Raw genomic sequence first — 20199 nt, 5'->3', positions numbered from 1 at the left:
ACGAGCCCACCTTTTCTAAGCAGTGAAGTGCTTGCAGTACCATGGCTGACCAAAAGAGGGATCAGCTGTAGCGAGAGGTGTGATGACAATAACCCCAGATGACTCTTTCTGGCTGTGTGTGCGCCGGTCCAAGTAACTACAGCCAACTTCCAGTCACCATGAATAGATGTCAGCAACAGATTTGGATGAGATGAACAACCCTCGACTGTTTATTTGTGTTATTAGATCATGCTCTGGAAGAGATGACTAGCAACCTAATGTGAGAAGAATGGGAAGTGGAGTCAAAGTCAACTGATTGATATTCCAGGATGTTTTTTTTGTTAAAGACTGTTATTTAAGGAAACAAGCCAGACGACCAGTATGGTCTTTTAACACACAGTATATAAGATAAGATAGGGGGGAAATTCAGTATTCTATAGCAGTGGTTCTCAAACAGTGGTCCGGGGACCAGCAGTGGTCCTTGGGGGGGTACCAGGGGGTCCCCAGCAAAATTAGTTAACACAGCGTCACAATAATTTCAACCACTTATCTTTAGCTATTCAAAAATAGCAGATATACAAGCTCATAGCGCGGCACCGAGTGCCGCGCTATGAGCTTGTAGATCTGCTATTTTAGAAAAATCTTGAAAATGTGTGCATATCTTTGAATTATGCATTTTTTTAAGCGAAGATTTTTTAACTCAAATCTTTGCTTCTGGGGGTCCCTGGCACAAAACATTTTCAAATGTATACCAATTTAGGGGTCCTTGGTATGAAAAAGGCTGAAAAAAGGTTGTTCTATATAGTATTGTACTTGCATATACGGGTATGTTCAGACCAGAGATTCATGCATGTATATTTGTAGCAGAATAATAATAATGGTTGTGGTGTCAGCTTCTTACCGACAGAGTTGGCGTGCCATCGTCCTCCACGGTGACACTCAGCCGGTACTCCTGCTTGCGCTCGCGGTCCGGCGGAGCGGGCCGCGTGACCATCTCGCCCGTCACCCGGTCCATGCGGAAGGTCAGGTCCTGGTTGCCCGCGGTGATGTAGTAGAACAGCATGGCGTTGGGACCGATGTCCCGGTCGGTGGCCACGACGCGCAGCACTGATGTACCACCACCCACATTCTATAAGCCACGGTCAAGCACCCACCCACAGACACACACACACACACACACACACGCGCACACACACACACGCAAGCACACGCACACGCACACACACACACACACACACACACACACAAGACAGACAGACACAAAGAGAACACACAAAGAGAAGTGAGATTGCTATACAAAAAAAAAAATTCAAGTAAAAGTATCAATACCGCAATGTAGAAATACTCTGTTACAAGTAAAAGGCCTGTGTCCAAAATGTTACTTGAGTAAAAGTACAAAAGTATTCAAAACATTCAGTCAAAACATTCTTAAAGTGCCAAAAGTAAAAGTATTGAAATGTTTGAAAATAGCAGATCAACAAGCTCACAACGCGCCACGATGCGACGCGTTGTGAGCTTGTAGATCGGCTATTTTGAAAAATAGCCTATGTATAAAATAGCCTATAGTAATACAAACTAGCGTATATGTGTGTGTGTGTGTGTGTGTGTGTGTGTGTGTGTGTGTGTGTGTGTGTGTGTGTGTGTGTGTGTGTGTGTGTGTGTGTGTGTGTGTGTGTGAGCGTGCGTGTGCGTGTGCGTGTGCGTGTGCGTGCACATGTGAGTCTCACCTCGCTCACACTGACGTTGTAGCCCCTGGGGCTCTCTATGACAGGTATGTTGTCGTTGACGTCCAGGATGTTGATGGTGAGGGAGTGGTCTGTGTATCTGGGAGGTGAGCCGCTGTCTTCGGCACGCACCTGCCATAACATACACAAACATGTACGTGCGTGTTACGTATATGTCAACGTAAGCAAGAGACACGCACATGGACACCAACATATGGCATTCAGTCAGACATGATGACGGTGAAGGGCATAGACAGTGGTGGAAAAAGTACTCAACTTTTTTTACTTAACAATACTGCAATGCAGAAATACTCTGTTACAAGTAAAAATCAGAAATTCTGAATTTACTTGAGTAAAAATACAAAAGTATTGGTATAAAAATGTACTTTGAAGTACCAAAGTAGAAAGTACTCATTATGTAGAAGTACTCATTAATCACAAGTTTTCAAATGTAAAACATTTTTTAAAATCTTTTGAAAATAGCCGAAATGTATATAGGGCTGAAGTGGTTGATGTATGTTTTGTAATAATAATCAAAATCTACAAAGTAACTCATGTTTTAAAATAATTGTAGTGGGATAAAAGTACAATATTTGCCTCTGAGAAGTAGTGCAGTAAAAGTAAAAGTATAGACAATTGGAAATACTCCAGTAAAGTAAAATGTTACTTTACACCACTGGTGAAGTGCATAGAGTCGGTCGCCTGTCTGACCTTAAGCAGGTAGCGGTCCACAGACTCTCTGTCCAGGGGAGTGTTGACGTACACCTCTCCATAGGTGTTATTCACCGTCTTGATCTCAAACACATCCTGCATGTTGCCTGCCACCAGACTGAAACTGACCTGCAAGACAGAGAGACAGAGGGAGGAAGACAGAGAGGAATTGTCATACTGCAATATTTAAACTAATGAAATTAACTTGCTGTACTGATTGTGTCAACAGTTGACATGTTACACAACCCACTGTATTGTAATGCTCTTTCATGCTAAATCATAAAAACAGTTATTTAGAGGTGAATCATTTGATGGGACAAGAGGCATTCCATGAGTGCTGCTGTACAGGAAAACAGCACTGGCATTTTGAACGGTTAACTTATGTTTCTGCTGATTTTCACACATTCAGTTGATGCTGCATGACTGTTTACATGTTTTTCCTATATTATATTTGTTGGTAGAGGCAAATAAACTAAAAACTATAAACTGTTGTCTCCCAATAGTTTGTAGCCTAGAACTGCTGTATCAAAGGAACATCACACTCGAGGTTGGGCTGTTGCGTCAGCACGGCTGGGATTATTTTCGGCACTCACCAGATCACAGCCATGCTGCTTGTATTGCAGTATAACAGCGATATGCCTCTCATGTGATATTGCTTAAGGGCTTTCAACCGGGCATCCCTATTTTAGGCACGTCAGGCAACAATAAAAAGACAAAACAATACAAAACATAAAAAGAAAATAAAAAAGTTCCAAAAAAAGAAAGAAAAGTCGATCTTCAAGCTCACAATGCATTGCAATGTGACGCATTGTGAGCCTGTAGATCGGCTATTTTCACTTTTTGTTAGGGTTTAAGTGGTTAAGTGGACAGTTGAATTACTATGTGTTTGTGAGCCCTGTTTCATCTCTTTTGCTGCTCTTTTTGCTCACCAGTCCATTGTCTGCGGCATCTTTATCGCGCGCCTGCACCGTGGCCACTTTCTGCCCCAGGGCCATGTCCTCTGGGATGTCCACAGAGGAGTCCGATGTGATGTGAAACACCGGGCTGTTGTCATTCTCATCCAGTATGGTGATTGTCACCTGTCAGGAAGTCGTATGAAATTAATGAGCTTTCTGACACATCGCTGGAATAATACTCACCGTCAAGATGATATACTGTATGACCTATAAATACAGGATGAGTATTCAAACGGTTGATATACTAACGAAAAAACTATTACAATTTACAATAGAGATTGAGAAGTCAACTCCTACCTTCTGTATTTCCAAAGTGAGATGCAATGAATAAAAGAGGAATGCCATTAGATTTTCTAAAACAGAACAGAACGAAGACATGTTTACACATTGGAAGAGAGACCAACAAGCACAAATATGCAGTGGTGGAAAAAGTACTGTAAAAGTAAAAGTATCAATACCACAATGTAGTAGTACTCTGTTACAAGTAAAAGGCCTGTGTTCAAAATGTTACTTGAGTAAAAATATACTTAAAGTACCGAAAGTAAAAGTACTAAAATGTTGGAAAATAGCCGATCTACAAGCTCACAACGCGTCCCATCGCGACACGTTGTGAGCTTGTAGATCGGCTATTTTCAAACAGCCTATGTATGAAATAGGTATAGCTAAAGTGGTTAATGTGTGTTTTATAAAATAATCATTTATATCTGCAAAGTAACTAGTAACTAAAGTTTTCAAATAACTGTAGTGGAGTAAAAGTAAAGTAAAGTATTGACAAGTTAAAATTCCTCAAAAGTGTACAGACAGTACTTGAGCAAATGTACTTTGTTACTTTACACCCCTGCCAACAAGCACAAATATGTTATAGCCCACGGCAAAGTGGTGTGGCCGTTCGGCCTTCGCCGATTTGTGTCCCTAGCAACACAGATTTGCGCAAGCGCTGACTCATTGAAATGTCAATGAGTGTCCCAAAATTGGCATCGTATGTACCACGGCTTTGCTGGCCGGTGCCGTGGGAAAAAAAAGAAGAAAAACAGAGCAGGTTTAAGAATACAAAATGAATGCCGTACCACAGTGGAGTCCTTCTTAGGGCCCCCGTCATCAGCCACAATAGTCAGGGTGTACAGGTCCCCCTTCTCTCTGTCCAGCAGGCCAGTCACTGTGATACGACCCTGAAGATGGAGGAAAAACACAGCATGGAGAGAATGGAAAGGCAGTCAAAAAAATCAGACCTTTTACAGCATTTAACCTTTTAAGACCGGGAACGCATCTGTGTAACCACTTACAAGTTAAAAGTTAAACTTAACCACTTAGCTAATGTCCTCTATTTTGGCTGACGTCAATAAAGTGAATCATTTGAGGACATGTCATGTTGCATCACTGCATTAAGACCTGAGACCGATTTGACAAATGTCTTCTAAATCCTAACGGTTTTCTGAAAATACTTATGTTTCTATATCAGTGGTGCTCAAACTTTTTTCATGTCAAGGACCCCCAAAACGATATGTATTTGGCTGCCGACCCCCATCTCAAAATATTTGGTTCCAGGGACCCCCAGAAGCAAAGGTTTGAGTAAAAAAAAGGTCGCTTTAAAACAATATGTATTCAAAGATTTGCACACATTTTCACGATTTTTAAAAACCGAGTGCCGCGCCACGAGCTTGTAGATCTGCTATTTTTGAATAGCCAAAGTGTAAAATAATGCTTTTTTAAGCTCAAATCAAAAAGTGACACTGTGGGGTTAAAGCTCCCCACAGTATTCTTTCAAGACCTTGCACGCATCCACCCCACAACCGGCTCCAAATCCCCCCACAACTCACCGTGACGCCGTCTATCCTGAACAGGGCCAGCGCGGCCGGCGAGGTGTCGGGGTCAAAGCGGTAGGTCAGCTGGTTCAGGTTGTCGGCGGACTGCGCCTGCACCTGCACCACCTCCGTCCCCGTGGCGATGTTCTCCCGCAGCGACACCTCGTAGCCCGGGGCGAAGAAGGCCACCGCCTCGTCCAGCTCGTTGAGCAAGGTGACGCGCACGGTGCAGAAGCCCTGGTGGAAGGGCGGCGCCTGGTCGGTGGCCGACACGTTCATCAGGTAGGAGGTCTTGGTCTCGTAGTCCAGGTAGTCCACGGTGGTCAGCAGGCCCGTGCTCTCGTCTATATCGAACTTGCGGCCCGCGCCGGAGACGATGGCGTAGGCCACCGCGCCGCCGTCACCTGGCAGAGAGCACATAAGTGGTGGTGGGAGGTGAGATACAAGGGCAGTAGGGCTGGTAACTTTCCTCAGAAATTATATTTGAATATTGGTCTTAAAAATTGGCAGATATTAAAATATATTCGAATATTATTATTATTATTATATATGTTTATTTGACAGGGACAATACAAAAAACAATGTATCAAGTGCTCGGACTGAATAAAACATATATTTTGTTTGTTTTTATAACTTGATACATTGTTTTTTGTATTGTCCCTATCAAATAAACATTACAAAAAAAATCGAATATACATTTTCATATTCGAATATACATATTCAAGGAATATTCGCGAAATTCCAATATTAATTTACCAGCCCTAATGGGCAGGGGTCATCAATATGTCCATACACGGACAAAATGTGTCTGTGGCAAAGACTTGGTCTTTTCCGTGGCAATTCTTTTTTTTTTTACACAGCATTATAATGTTCTTATTTTGATCATAAAGACCCAATTACTGAATGTCAAGTCTCCAGGTTTTCTTCACAATATGTATGACACTGATGTACTATGACACTATGGCACATATAGGAGTCCAACTAGTACTAGTGGTTCTCAAATGTTTTGAGTTCCATTTCCAAAATTTGGTTCCATTTGCACACTCTCAGAGTTACAGACCTGTTATGGTCATTCAGGGCTAGCTCTTTATGTGTTTCTGGTAATATTATTGTCCGCTCATTTTGTATGTCCATGGCAAAAATGGAATTTTGACAAAAATGTCCACCACACCTGAGGGAAAGAATGAATATGTACGTGAAAGCTAAGCTAAGACTGGTTTAACTTAAAGATAACCTCCCCATTGACTGTCTTTTTGTTTTGAACGTTGCTATATTAAAGATTTACTATAAATAAAATGGGGGTTACATTTTTAAATACGACTATTAATTCTGGAAGAACGACATAGAACCTGCACGTGAATGGCTATATCTATCCTATGCTTTATTTGAGGGGAAGTTCCAACAACACAGTATCTTTGGGCCTGACCTGTTGTTTAGGACAAAGTATGTCACAGCACAAGAGATGCGTAAACACTAGGCAAGACGTTATACAATGGGAAGTAAATAGAGGAAGTCCTGGAAATGAGAAGTAAACTTGTTAAATGCCACACTTAGCAACAACATGCCACGCTCTGTGTATGTGTGTGTGCATTGGAAAGGACAATGAATCCAGGCAGCCCGGATCATAACAAAAAACATGGTAGAGGAAAGAAAGTGTCATGTGAATGAACGTACTGCAGGTACTATTGTGGTTTCTTTAACAGCAGACTACATATGAGAGAGAGGGGCAGCGGGAGTGTATTGTGGTTGTGCTAAGCTGAATGCTAAATAAATCTACCTTGTTCTACAGTTAAAGGGATAGTTCACCCCCAAAATGACTTTTTTTCAATCGATTAGTCACCCCATGGAGACTTGAATTATTGGATTTTTTTTTCTCGCATTCTTAAGCCAATAATTTGTAGGCAGCGGTTCCGGTAGGAGACTCAAAGGAGACTGTTTGTGTCTCCTACCAGAACCGCTGCCGGTCATCAAATTATTGGCTTAGGAATGCGACAAAAAAAAAAAGAAAATCCATGAATTCAAGTCTCCATGGAGTGACTAATCGATAGTGAACTATCCCTTTAAAGTTATACTAGGTAACTTAAAAAAAAACTAAAGTTAACACCCACTCCATGAATTTCACCCCCGAAAGCCTTTTATAAACTATTTTCTATTGAAACGGTGGCCAGGGTGTCATTCCCGCGAAAATGACGTCATCCGGCCGGAAAACAGAAACGGAAATGCACCGGTTTCCTGTTTGGCCAGGAACTACCGCGCTAATAACAAAAAGGAATCTCACGCTGTTTTTAAGACGTAGGATTTGAAGATGGAAAAACAACAGCAAAAGAAAACACAGCTCACGGTAACTAATGCTCCACTGGCTAAGAGAAACGATCCGCAGATAGTATAAAACAATTAAAAGAACGCTTTTTGAAACGCGTCCGTCTTCCGGTGAAAACAAATGGAATTCTGGGTACTGCAGGAATAAACGAACGGCCTGCAGTGACGGTAATGACCAGCAGAGGCTGCTAAAAATCGTTTTATTTCCTGCCTAATACGACTTTAAAGTAAATCGTGAATCATCGGTCAAAACCAGAACAAACAGAAAATCTAGTACATAATCTTGAGGTCTTATAGGTTCAAATCTGGGTCAACACTTATCACACGTATATCTCTACCTTTCTAACCTGACCTTTCCTGTCTCTCACTGCTGTGCTGTAGGCTACAATAAATATGTTGTCTGAGAGGGTTTTTCCTCCTATAGGGTCAATCTGAGGTCACACCCACCAGTGTCAGGGTCGATGGCCCGCACCACTGTGACAGACGTCCCAATGCCAGCGGTCTCCTTCAGGCCCAGTCTGTTGTATGTCGTCTGGGTAAACACTGGCACCTCATCGTTGGCATCGTCGACGTACACGATCACCTGTAAAGGGGGCGACATTTGAGGCTGGCGTCCACTGTCCATGCACAGTCAAATTCATTCATAAAAATATGCTTTTATGCCCTTATTAATAGAAAATACATATGACAAAAAATTGTGACACCATCACTTTAAGAAGCGTGATTGTGCCTCATGCATCTTTGATTTATGCAATATTTTAAATTGGTGCACACATGAATGCGGTTTACAATCACCTCTGCCTACAATACAATTACAGGTTTCCCTGTAGGTATATAAATGTGTCACACGAGTGAGAGTGTGTTTATTCAGATTGAACCGTGGACAACAAAAGAAAGTCAACTGCACACATGTAACCCCAGGGAAATTATATGCAACACAGAGTCCTCTTTTATGTGTGTGCCTGCTTTGTCGGCTGTAAACGGAAAACATCTTGCTGTCAAGATATAGCCTACGTTACGTAGAATAGCCCGGATCAGAATGGGTAGGATGCAGCTATAAGAGACAGCTGGGATCCTGTCACGGAGTTACCTCTCTGGAGGGTCTCCGTAGCGAGGAATGCTAGAGTGGACAGGTACAAGTATAATGCATCAGATTCAGCACACAAATGTAACTAACACGTGTCTTGACTTCTAAGCCACTTATCACCCTGTGAAGCAGAGGAGCAGCGGGTCACGTGATCGACGCAAAAAAAAAAGAACAGCCCGTTCACTTCCTTGTTATTCGATTTGGGAGAATGGCTTTTTTCTCTGTTTCTGTTGCTTTTTGGCGAAAACAGCCTACATTCAACTGCCCACAACTATGGAACGGATGATCGCGGCGGCTCGGGTTCCCCCCCCCCTCGAATCTACGAGACTCGGATACGTCTTTTAAAGCGATCGGGGGGGATAGATCATACTGGAGATGAATATTCTATGATTTTTCAAAGGTTAGTGGAAACACTCGAAAATCGCCTGGCAGTGGCGTGGCAAATTATGTTTTATTTCTGGCAGTCAAAGAGTTAAGCACTACTTTTGATTTGAAACATAAAATCAAATCAAAAGTAGCTGATCTAAAAGTTCACAACACGGCGCATCACTACATTCGGGTGACGTACCAAAAAATAGGGTGCTTGGGATTTTGCTGCGTAGTACTGTATGTGATGTTTCTCTGAAGTTGATTTCGTCGACTAAAACTATGACGATAAATGTTCATTGACTACCTTTTTTCACTGACGGAAACGAAATAACAAACGAAATAAAAACTAAAACAAAAACTAATACTAAATGTATTGAGAATTTCGTCAACTAAAATGTTAGTGAGGGACGAGTGGAGAAGAGATCCAGTAGAACTAAAAGACAAGTCATTTTATGGTTGGTTGTGCTCGGGTGTTGCGCTCTGAAAATAGCAGATCTGCAAGCTCACAACGCGTCGCGCAGCTTGTAGTACGGCTATTTTCAGCCATGCAACCAAGTATAAAATCAGCCATTTACGACGCCATCAAGACACCGCCAAAATACATTTTAGTCAACTAAATCAACTGTAGATTTAGTTGACTATAATCTTATGATATTTGCCGGCGTTCTCTGGGTTTTGCAGGTGCAGGCAACAGATGCGGACCAGGGGGAGAATGGCAGAGTTCTATACAGGATTCTGTCTGGTGAGTGTTACTGTACGCTTTCCTTTAGCCGAGCTGATGAGTTTCACATTCGGCCCAGCATGCTCACAAACAGACATGCAAAGAGATGTGTCCCACATTATCAAACTTGTTTACGGTTCGAGTTATAATCTGAGCTTTATAATCTGTCGCGCAGCTTGTAGTACGGCTATTTTCAGCCATGCAACCAAGTATAAAATCAGCCATTTACGACGCCATCAAGACACCGCCAAAATACATTTTAGTCAACTAAATCAACTGTAGATTTAGTTGACTATAATCTTATGATATTTGGTCAACAAAAATTTGACAAAAACTAAATGGAATTTTATTCAAAAGACTATGACTTAAAACTTAAAACTTAACCTAAGACCTGGAACGCATGTGTGTCACTTTAGATTTCTTTGGGCTATTCAAAAATAGCAGATATACAAGCTCATAGCGCGGCACCGAGTGCCGCGCTATGAGCTTGTAGATCTGCTATTTTTTTTTTAATCTCGATTTTTTAATTTTTAATTTTTTTTTTAAACTGTTGATTTAGAAAACATTTTAAAGAATCATCTCAGGTCTTAATGGGTTAATCAAAAAAATTGTAGTCAAAATCAACACCAGTGGGTGGATGCTGTGTCTCCTCCTTACCCGCACAGAGCTCCTCATGCTGCCCTGGTCACTGTTGTAAGCCTCCACCTCCAGCACATGGGAGCTGCTGCTCTCCCTGTCCAGACGCCTGCGTCCTCGCGACACCAGACCCGACAGCGCGTTGATGGCGAACTGACCGTTGCTATTCCCTGCAGACAGACATTCATGCACATCGATACATAAAATAACAAGAATGATTTTGAATAAATCATAATAGGCCACAGGCTTCTCTCTGACTTTTCTCTCTCACCAAGGAAACACCATGTATGAAAAAACTAAACACCCAGGGCCGTTTTTTCAATATGCGTACTTGTCTGCAGTGGTGGAAAAAGTACTCAAATGTTTTAATTAAGTAAAAGTATCAATACTGCTATGTAGAAATACTCTGTTACAAGTAAAAGTCCGGAATTCAAAATGTACTTGAGTAAAAGTATAAAAGTACCAAAAGTAAAAGTACTCATTATGCAGAATGTCCCATTTTGAAGTTTTCAAATGTATACAAATCTTTTTAAAATAGCAGATCCAGGCGCGCGGGAAGTCCTTAATACCTAGGGGGGCTGTGCGTCGGGGGGGACTCCTCGCGCCCGTGCGAAGTGCGGGCGCGCGATTTTTTTGCGTTTTTTTTGCGATTTTTGGGGGTTTTTCTGTGTTTTTCCCCACACAAAAAGGCAGAAAGACAGTGTAAACACCAGGTTGAAGTTCATCCATGACCGTAACAGACTGCTATAATCCATATATATATTATAAAAAATAAAATAAATTTTTTTTTTTTTTTCTTCCCATCACCAGGGGGGCTGCTCCCATCACCAGGGGGGCTGCAGCCCCCATAGCCCCCCCCTTCCCGCGCCACTGAGCAGATCTACAAGCTTGTAGATCACATTGTGAGCTTGTAGATCTGCTATGGTGCATAATTCTTTGGCAAACAGAGCTACATAGCCCCCTCGAACATCATGTCTCTCATGGACTCGTGACACACATACAGGTACAGTCTAAATTAATCATGTCATTTGTTTACAAACTTTGGTTGCTTTACACATGACGGTGTGAACACAAACCAGACCTAGTGAAAAATGCAACAATTTGGTTCTTGATCCGGACCTTTTTAGCGGACTTTAGGTGTGAATGTGAAAGGCACCCGAGTGTTCCCCCGAATGTGGTGATCACTCGAATTCTGTTCCGCCCGCCCAGAGCATGGGAACGAATTGCGGCCAATCACATTGGCTGTCAATCGGGCCAATGATCAAAAGGGTTGCGGGAAGCAGGCCAATGATCAAAAGGTTACGGGACAATGCCCAGTGACGTCACTCAGGACTGTCTGTATGTAGGGTCCTGGGCTGTTCCAGTCTGTGCCCAAACACATGTACACACACAGTCACATACATCTGTATCTCTCTTATCTCATTTATTTATCAATGTGATAAGTCGGCCAAAAGAAACAAAAAACTAAACAAAACGCACCATATTCTCCTTTGAATAATGGTGCAGTATGGCTGCACCATGATAGAATATTGTGTGAACTGTTGAGAGCGTGCGAGTAGCGACATAAAGTGAGAAAAATGTGGGAGAGAAGCCATTACACAGTACGTGTCAGCCAACAGTATCTTTCTTCATCGTATATTGATATATTGAACGTTTCAGAACCAAGGGCTCACGTCGGGTGTAGTCATTCACTTCATCCTGGCTCTGGGCTGTGGTGGAAAGTAACTAAGTACATCTACTCAAGTACTGTACTTCAGTAAAATTTTTAGGTATTTGTACTTTACTTGAGTGTCTCCAATTTCCAATATTTTTTACTTCTACTCCACTACATATCAGACCCAAATATTGCACTTTTACTCCACTACAATTATTTGAAAACTTTAGTTACTAGTTACTTTGCAGAAATATATTATTACATTATAAAACATATATTAACCACTTTAGCCCTATTTTATAACTATAGGCTATTTGAAAATAGCCGATCTACAAGCTCACAACGCGTCGCGATGCGACGCGTTGTGAGCTTGTAGATCTGCTATTTTCAAACATTTTAGTACTTTAACTTTTGGTACTTTAAGTACATTTTGATACCAACACTTTTGAACTTTTACTCAAGCACATTTTGAATTCCGGACTTTTACTTGTAACAGAGTACTTCTACATTGCAGTATTGATACTTTTACTTAAGTAAAAGATGCGAGTAGTTTTTCCACCAGTGGCTCTGGGTCTGGGTTGGCATATTCCAGGCTATTGTATATGTGTGTTGCAATATTGTGTACCTAATAAGCAATTATGTCTCTCTCTGTCTGTCTGTCTGTCTGTCTGTCTGCTTGTTTGTCTGTGTGTCTCTCTCTATCTCTCTCAGACAGCGACACCCCACAAAGCTCAGATTATAACTCGAACCGTAAACAAGTTTGATAATGTGGGACACATCTCTTTGCATGTCTGTTTGTGAGCATGCTGGGCCGAATGTGAAACTCATCAGCTCGGCTAAAGGAAAGCGTACAGTAACACTCACCAGACAGAATCCTGTATAGAACTCTGCCATTCTCCCCCTGGTCCGCATCTGTTGCCTGCACCTGCAAAACCCAGAGAACGCCGGTATCAGCACAGGGATTACTGCACACAGTCAAAAACCACAACAATAATTACATAGGGACTCTGGGCACAGCTTGCAATGCGACCACATCTCTATGCTAGCATTGCAAAAATATGACTACTTTTTCCTGTCCTGCCAAACACAGAAAAGTTAACATGGAAAAACACAAAATGGTAAATGTGGTTTGCCGATCCATGTACAAATGTGGTTTGGATCAGTGTTGATTTCGTCGGCTAAAACTATGTCGAAAAATGTTCGTCGACTACCTTTTTTCATTGACGAAAACGAAATAAAAACTAGACTAAATTTATTGTCAATTTCGCTAACAAATCAAAACTAGACTAAAATGTTAGTGAGGGACTAGTGGAGAAGACATCCAGTAGAACTAAGACGAGTCATTTTACGCTTGGTTGCGCTCAGGTGTTGCACTCTGAAAATAGCAAATCTACAAGCTCACACTGCGACGCGTTGTGAGCTTGTAGATCGGCTATTTTCAGCATTCAACCAAGTATAAAATCAGCCATTACGACATTTTAGTCGACTAAATCAACTGTAGATTTAGTCGACTATAATCTTAGGATATTTAGTCAACTAAAACTAGACTAACGGTAAAACATTTCAGATGACTAAGATATGACTAACTGGAATCAAAATTTGCTGTCAAAATCAACACTATAGCTTGGATTGAAGTCTTTGAATGGACGGACAAACGCACAAACATTACTTTAAACCACATATAAAGTGCAGTGTTGTGTGTATGAAGACATTAATATGCTGTGGCTGTGGTGCTCAGTCACAGGACAGATATGTCACACACAATGAACACATAATATGACTGGTATACAAAAATGTATACAGAAAAAATCTGATTACTTCCTCATTCTCCACCATTCAGCAAGTCTCCAATGGCTTGTTGCCCCAACAACCCCCAACAACATGGCAATGACTCTATAATGCCGCCCTCCTCCTCTCTCTGACTGTGACAGGCAGATAGCCAGAAGTGGCCAAGGACACACAAACCCCGGCACAGACAGAATGGCACCGCGAGTCTACGCAAACACACATATATAGTGGGAGCATGCTGGGTGTCCCTGGGGAATGAACCCCAACATTAGCCCATTCAATCCGGAGGACGCATCTCTGTCACTTTAGATTTCTTTGGCTTTTCAAAAATAGCAGATATACAAGCTCATAGCGCGGCACCGAGTGCCGCGCTATGAGCTTGTAGATCTGCTATTTTTGAAAAATCATGAAAATTTGACCAAACCAAATTTGACTGGGAGACAGTCATTTATTATTTTTTCATTTTTATTTTTTTCATGTCATATGAAAGCAGGGAATCATAGCAAAATAATGATATATTGGTTAATAAGATTGAGTGAATAGTTTTGAAACTACAGCTTATAGAACTGAAGTCAAGTTAAAACTCTTAAGTAGAGAAAACACCACATCAATTAGCGGTTGCTAGCTCTAACCTTATAGCTTAGCTACATGTTTTTGCATTTATTTCATATTTACATGTCGATTTAAGCTCTGACATTTATGTCAGACATACTCTAGTATGTGAAGAGTCTAACTGGGCTATTAACTAATTTTAAATAAATAAATAAAACGTTTTTCTGCTTTCCTGAGCACCAGCTGGGCACCAGCGATATGAATGTCTCCCGGACAAAAACAGTCACAAATATTATATTTTTTATATTTTTGCAAGCCGACATTTGTAACTCAAATCTTTGCTTCAGTGGGTCCCTGGAACAATATATTCTACAAATGTTCGCTTCAAGATTTGCAAAAATTTTCGGGATTTTTCCAAAAATAGCAGATCTACAAGCTCATAGCGCGGCACTCGGTGCCGCGCTATGAGCTTGTATATCTGCTATTTTTGAATAGCCAAAGAAGTCTAAAAAATGTACGCAGATACGTTCCCGGTCTAAATGGGTTAAAGAAAAAACACACACAGAAAAAAACAACTATTTCTTGAATCCAGACAGGCACAGTAATATTGGCACATGGATGAGACCGAATTCAAGTCAGACGCTGCCCTTCTGTGGATATGCTTACAAAGCACATCACACACAGACACCCAGGCGCACACACACTCAAGGGATCAAGCGAAATGTGGACGCTCGCTCGCAGGCATGCAGAAACGTGGACACACGCATGCACCCACACACACACAGTCTCTCTCTTGCTCTATTTCTCTCTCTCTCTCTCTCACACACACACACACACAGGCACACACACGCTCACTCACACAAAGGCACACACACACACACACACACGCACAGTCTCACACACACAGGCACACACACACTCATGCTGTGTCTCCTCTTTTGCTCTCTCTCTCTCTCTCTCTCTCTCTCTCTCCCCCCTCTCTCTCTCTCTCTCTCTCTCTCTCTCTCTCTCTCTCTCTCCCCTCTCTCTCATGGACACCCAAGAAGAAGAGATACAGTATAGTTAGCCACTTAGGCCCTACATACTATGCTTCGTTGTACGACAAAATGTGAAAATAGCCAATGTGAGCTTGTAGATCTGCTATTTTCACTGTTTTGGAAGAATAGTGAAGAAAGCTCCAAGTACATAGACGCGCGCACGCACGCACGCACGCACGCACGCACGCACGCACGCACGCACGCACGCACGCACGCACGCACGCACGCACGCACGCACGCACGCACGCACGCACGCACACACACACACACACACACACACACACACACACACACACACACACACACACACACACACACACACACACACACACACACACACACACACACACACACACACACACACACACACACACACACACACACACACACACACACACACACACACACACACACACACACACACGCTGTGTCTTCTCTTTCTCGCACTCTCTCTCCCTCCAGAGAGGGGGCCAACTTCAGTCTCATTAGCTTTATAAAGAGATGTGGAGAGGAGAAGAGAAAGGGGAGGAGAGGGGGGAGAAAGGAGAAAAGAGGGTGGGTGGGCAGGGGGGTCGGAGGGGGGTCTCAGATTGGTGAGTGATGAATAGGGTATTACACAGTGGACTGCACCACTTAGGCCATAAAAGGGGGTGTAGAGAGTGTCCGGCCACATTGGCGAAGCAGACGTGGTGAACGTGGAAGCATGTGGAGGGATGGCGTCTGGAGATTATTCGCTAAGCCTCCGGGCGGCTTCAAAATCGTGCCGCTGTCTCCGGCCCTCCGGCGTTAAAACAATCGAGAGATGTTTCAATCATAATGCTATTACCCCCCACTTGTCCTCCTTCTGTCCCCCCCCACCCACCCCCACACACACACACACACACACACACACTCTCTCTCTCCCCTCACACACACTCACAGAGCAGCGTGAGGGGGGTAAAGTGTGTGTGTGTGGAGCCAAGGAAACAAGTCTGACCCGCAAGTTACTGGAACTAAACAAGGTGCTGTTTTTAAAGAGTCTAAAGTTGTGTGCGTGAGTATGCATTTTAAAAAGGGTTTCATCCGTATAGAGGCTATGTGTGTGATGCGTGTTGTTTTATGGGGGAGGAAGTGTAGGGGTTATTACTTGCAAGTTGATTAATCCATTAAATAGTAAAGATGGCTGGGTTCTTTAAAATGAATATGTTTTCGTAGGTCCAGAACTAGCTGCTATACTGACAACAGCGTTCCATGCTGGAGTTGTGGGGAATTGCTTTAGCAAAGGCAAAGTGTGAACTGATTCATTGGTGAACGTCTCAATATGTTATTAAACCGTTCAAATATACATTTTTGATGTGCATTTTCCTCACATGTATGTGAGGAAATAACCACTTTCAAAGTTTCAAAAATAGAAAAACCTGCCGATCTAGTACAAGATCAGTTATTTTTGCTACATTGTACAACAAAGTATATTATAGGGCTTAACTTGTTAAGGGAGTGTGTCCACATTGTTGTGTATGAGTGACTAGCACTGCAGTATGTATGCACTTGGGTTCGTATGAGTAGAGCCTGCCTGGACTGGGACATGGATAATGTGCATACTGGCTGAGGCTTGTCGATGCAATAAAGTATGTACACACAAGAGTACTTCCTCATTTGATACATTCTCAGTAGGGTGGATGAAATGTGGAATGCATAGGAGGAGAAATAGTGTACATCAGAGAGAGGAAGAAAACAATAAGATAAGATGAAATCTTATCTTCTGTGCCTGTGGGCAGGTAAAAAAAAATTGTGATATGCATGAGAAAAAAATACATATGCATTTCCTTAACCCATTAAGACCTGAGGCCGATTCTACAAATGTCTTCTAAATCCTAACAGTTTTCTGAAACACTTATGTTGCTATAATATCAGTGGTGCTCAAACTATTTCATGTCAAGGATCCCCAAAATGATATGTATTTGGCCACGGACCCCCCATCTAAAAAATATTTTGTTCCAGGGACCCCCCCAGTAGCAAAGATTTGAGTTACAAAAGTTTGCTTAAAAAATATATATATTCAAAGATTTGCACACATTTTTAACGATTTAAAAAAAATAGCAGATCTACAAGTGTATATCTGCTATTTTTGAATAGCCCAAAGTATAAAATAATGGTTATAGAGCTCAAATCTAAAAAATGCCACAGATGCGTTACCGGTCTTAATGGGTTAAGATAACCATGAAAATAGTTGCCAATACAAACACAGGGGAGAGAGAAAGTGCACTTGTAAAAAAAAAGAGTTGAGAGGAATGAGTTTGAGACTGCTTAAAAAAAGTTGCTGAGCTGTCAAATCTAAGCGAGCGACGACAAAGTAGTGGGGACGGCAGAGTGGAGAGGGACAGCACCGAACAGTTAGCGCTGCCAACCTGCAGAGAGATGCATGCCTAATCATGCAGCATAGCATGCGTGTGGGTGAGAGGAGAAAAAGTTTGTTTCCGAGTGCTGTAGCTGCTGTTGAAGTTTATGAGTGAGGCACTGCGTGTGCGTGTGTCTGTAGGTGTGTGTGTGTGTGTGTGTGTGTGTGTGTGTGTGTGTGTGCGTGCGTGCGTGCGAGAACAGGGTGGCGGCGGTGACTAATGAAGCGACTCTCTAACGAGCCATCCCGCTCCAGTGGCCTTTTCACAGCTTTCCTGGCATTTGGTCTTAAAAATAATTTCACGTCCCAATGTGTTTCCCTTAAACCGATAAGCCATGCTTTGTCTCCGCTGAATTAAGGACGATGACATTTACAAATGTTATTGCGCTGAAGAGTGGGGTACAGAGAATGAGAAGGAGGGGGGAGGGGTGGGGGGTGGGGGGGGGGGGATAATTGGGGACCTGGGGTGGGGGAGCTGGGTGTAGAGAATTTTACAAGGGGCAGTTTAATAAACCCAATTTGTATTACACTGAAGAAAGCCTGTCAACCATTGACTGTTAGGTATTCATTGATTTAATAGCTACATAATTGCTGCAAATGCCAACCAATCCCTGCATCTTATGCGCGCGTATACATTTGTGTGTGTGTGTGTGTGTGTGTGTGTGTGTGTGTGTGTGTGTGTGTGTGTGTGTGTGTGTGTGTGTGTGTGTGTGTGTGTGTGTGTGTGTGTGTGTGTGTGTGCGCACGTCGCAAGCCCTGCGGGGTATGATCCCAATAAACTGAAAATAAGCCTCCAAATAAGCCTAACTCAGCTTGGTTATGCTTGGCCGGCGAGACAAAACATTGAGCATTCTTCTCCTGTGCCTTTTCCTCCCTCCAAGGCCGCCGAGAGACATCATGAACGCCAGCGAGGCCGAGTTCAACGTCACCTCTCTCTCCCCGACAGAACCCACCACCCTGCTGTCCACTCTGTCCATCCTGTCCAGCACTACCACTGCCGTCCTGTCTCCCTCCTCCTCTACGACGCCACCACTACCCCCTCCAGACACCTACGACCCCCAGCTCACCATCATGGTCGTGCTGGGTCTCTCCCTGCTGCTGGCGGGGCTGGCCGCCTTCCTGGCCGTCTGCCGGCCCTCCGGAGACGAGGAGGACAACGGCGAGAGCGGCGGCGGAGCCTGTGGCCGCGGAGGAGAGAGCCACGGCGGCGCTCTGTCCAGCGAGCCCCAGCTCAAGGTGTGGAAGAGGCTGGGCTCGTACCGACGCACGTACAACATGGCGTCGTTCCGGCGGCCCCAGCATCGCAGGCCGCACTGCGAGCGCGAGCACGTCACCCACGCCTCGCAGTCGCCACCGGCCAGACAGACACTGCAGCCCGAGGCCGGCGCGGAGCCTCATGTCACCACGCCGTGTCTGTTTGACTACGTCACCGAGATATGAACTGATAGGAACTGATCACAGGCTGCAGGCTGACTGACTGACTGTCCTCTCCATCACTGGCCCCTCAAACAGTATTTGTAAATAATCCTTTAGTGTGTGTTTTATTCTCCTTAATGGGGTGCCAGGTTGGTTAAGGGGTTTTCTGTGTAGAATACGTTCAATTTATGCTAGATTTTTTTGGACCAGTGGTTCTCAAACTTTTTCATGTCAAGGACCCCAACTTGACACGTTATAGCCCACGGACCCCCATTTGAAAAGATATGCCTGGGACCCCCATAAGAGAAGTTTTTTTTTTTACGGCTATAGCAGTGATTCTCAACCATTTTAATTTCAGGGACCCCCTGTTATAATTTTTTTATCTCTGGGACCCCTATCTACACCGTAGTATCATCAGTGTTCATTTAACTCTGAGAGTGTACAAATGGAACCATTTGGTTCCATCTGTACACTCTCTGAGTTACAGGTCTCTGAGTTACAGGTCCATTTGGTCCTTAACTATCAATCATTTGGCAGGGGACCCCCTCAAGGACCCCTGGGGGTCCCCGGACCACACTTTGAGAACCACTGGTTTAGACAATCACGGTAAAGTTATTGCAAGTTTAGTGCTTTTGCTTGTTTGATCGATGTGTCAAATGCGCCAACGCTGTAAAATCCAAGTCATCTAACAGGTTGAAAATCAACACAAAGAATGATTTGTGAATGTCGTTGGTCTCTCAGATCAGACTAATATCTGATCAAACACAACAAGAGCCTTTGGCCCCTGAGGAAGACATTGTTTTTCTTTTGTTTATTTTTTGTAACTGACGGACACAAGTTTTGTGGTAGAAAATAAAGTGTATTTTCCAGTTTTGACTCCAAAGAAATGTGTAAAAATATGTGTGCGAGCATGGGCAGTGTGTGTGTGTGAGTGTGTTTTGGTATTTATCTCTTATTTATGCTTTTGTGTGTATGAATGTTAACTTTATCAGTGTGCTGTGTGTTTATGTGTGTATGTACAGTATATAGACAAATCCACAGAGCGCTGCAATGTCAAGACTCCTGCTGCGG

At 43.0% G+C, this 20199-nt stretch overlaps 2 protein-coding genes across 2 annotated transcripts in view; one reads left to right on the top strand and one right to left on the bottom strand.

The window, feature by feature from the left end:
• cdh23 (cadherin-related 23) overlaps nt 1–20199 on the bottom strand; it is a 317500-nt gene that overhangs the window by 61310 nt on the left and 235991 nt on the right. The window contains exons 28-36 of the mRNA XM_080448675.1: nt 12823–12883; nt 10326–10474; nt 7939–8074; nt 5188–5576; nt 4438–4539; nt 3344–3493; nt 2415–2543; nt 1707–1835; nt 881–1108 (exon numbers count right to left, since the gene is read on the bottom strand). Of these exons, the coding sequence (XP_080304801.1) occupies nt 881–1108; nt 1707–1835; nt 2415–2543; nt 3344–3493; nt 4438–4539; nt 5188–5576; nt 7939–8074; nt 10326–10474; nt 12823–12883 (1473 nt within the window). The remainder of the gene's footprint in view (nt 1–880; nt 1109–1706; nt 1836–2414; nt 2544–3343; nt 3494–4437; nt 4540–5187; nt 5577–7938; nt 8075–10325; nt 10475–12822; nt 12884–20199) is intronic.
• On the top strand, nt 8873–19524 carry LOC308099856 (uncharacterized protein). The gene is made up of 2 exons (XM_080448679.1): nt 8873–8978; nt 18594–19524. The coding sequence occupies exons 1-2, from the start codon at nt 8965–8967 to the stop codon at nt 19150–19152; spliced, it is 573 nt and encodes a 190-aa protein (XP_080304805.1). The 5' UTR covers nt 8873–8964; the 3' UTR covers nt 19153–19524.

The sequence above is a fragment of the Gymnoscopelus braueri genome, assembly GCF_963280865.1.
Source record: "Gymnoscopelus braueri genome assembly, chromosome: 14".
Classification (NCBI taxonomy): Eukaryota; Metazoa; Chordata; class Actinopteri; order Myctophiformes; family Myctophidae; genus Gymnoscopelus; species Gymnoscopelus braueri.
Note: the sequence above shows the minus strand (reverse complement) of the source record. Positions and strands in the feature narration are given on the sequence as shown.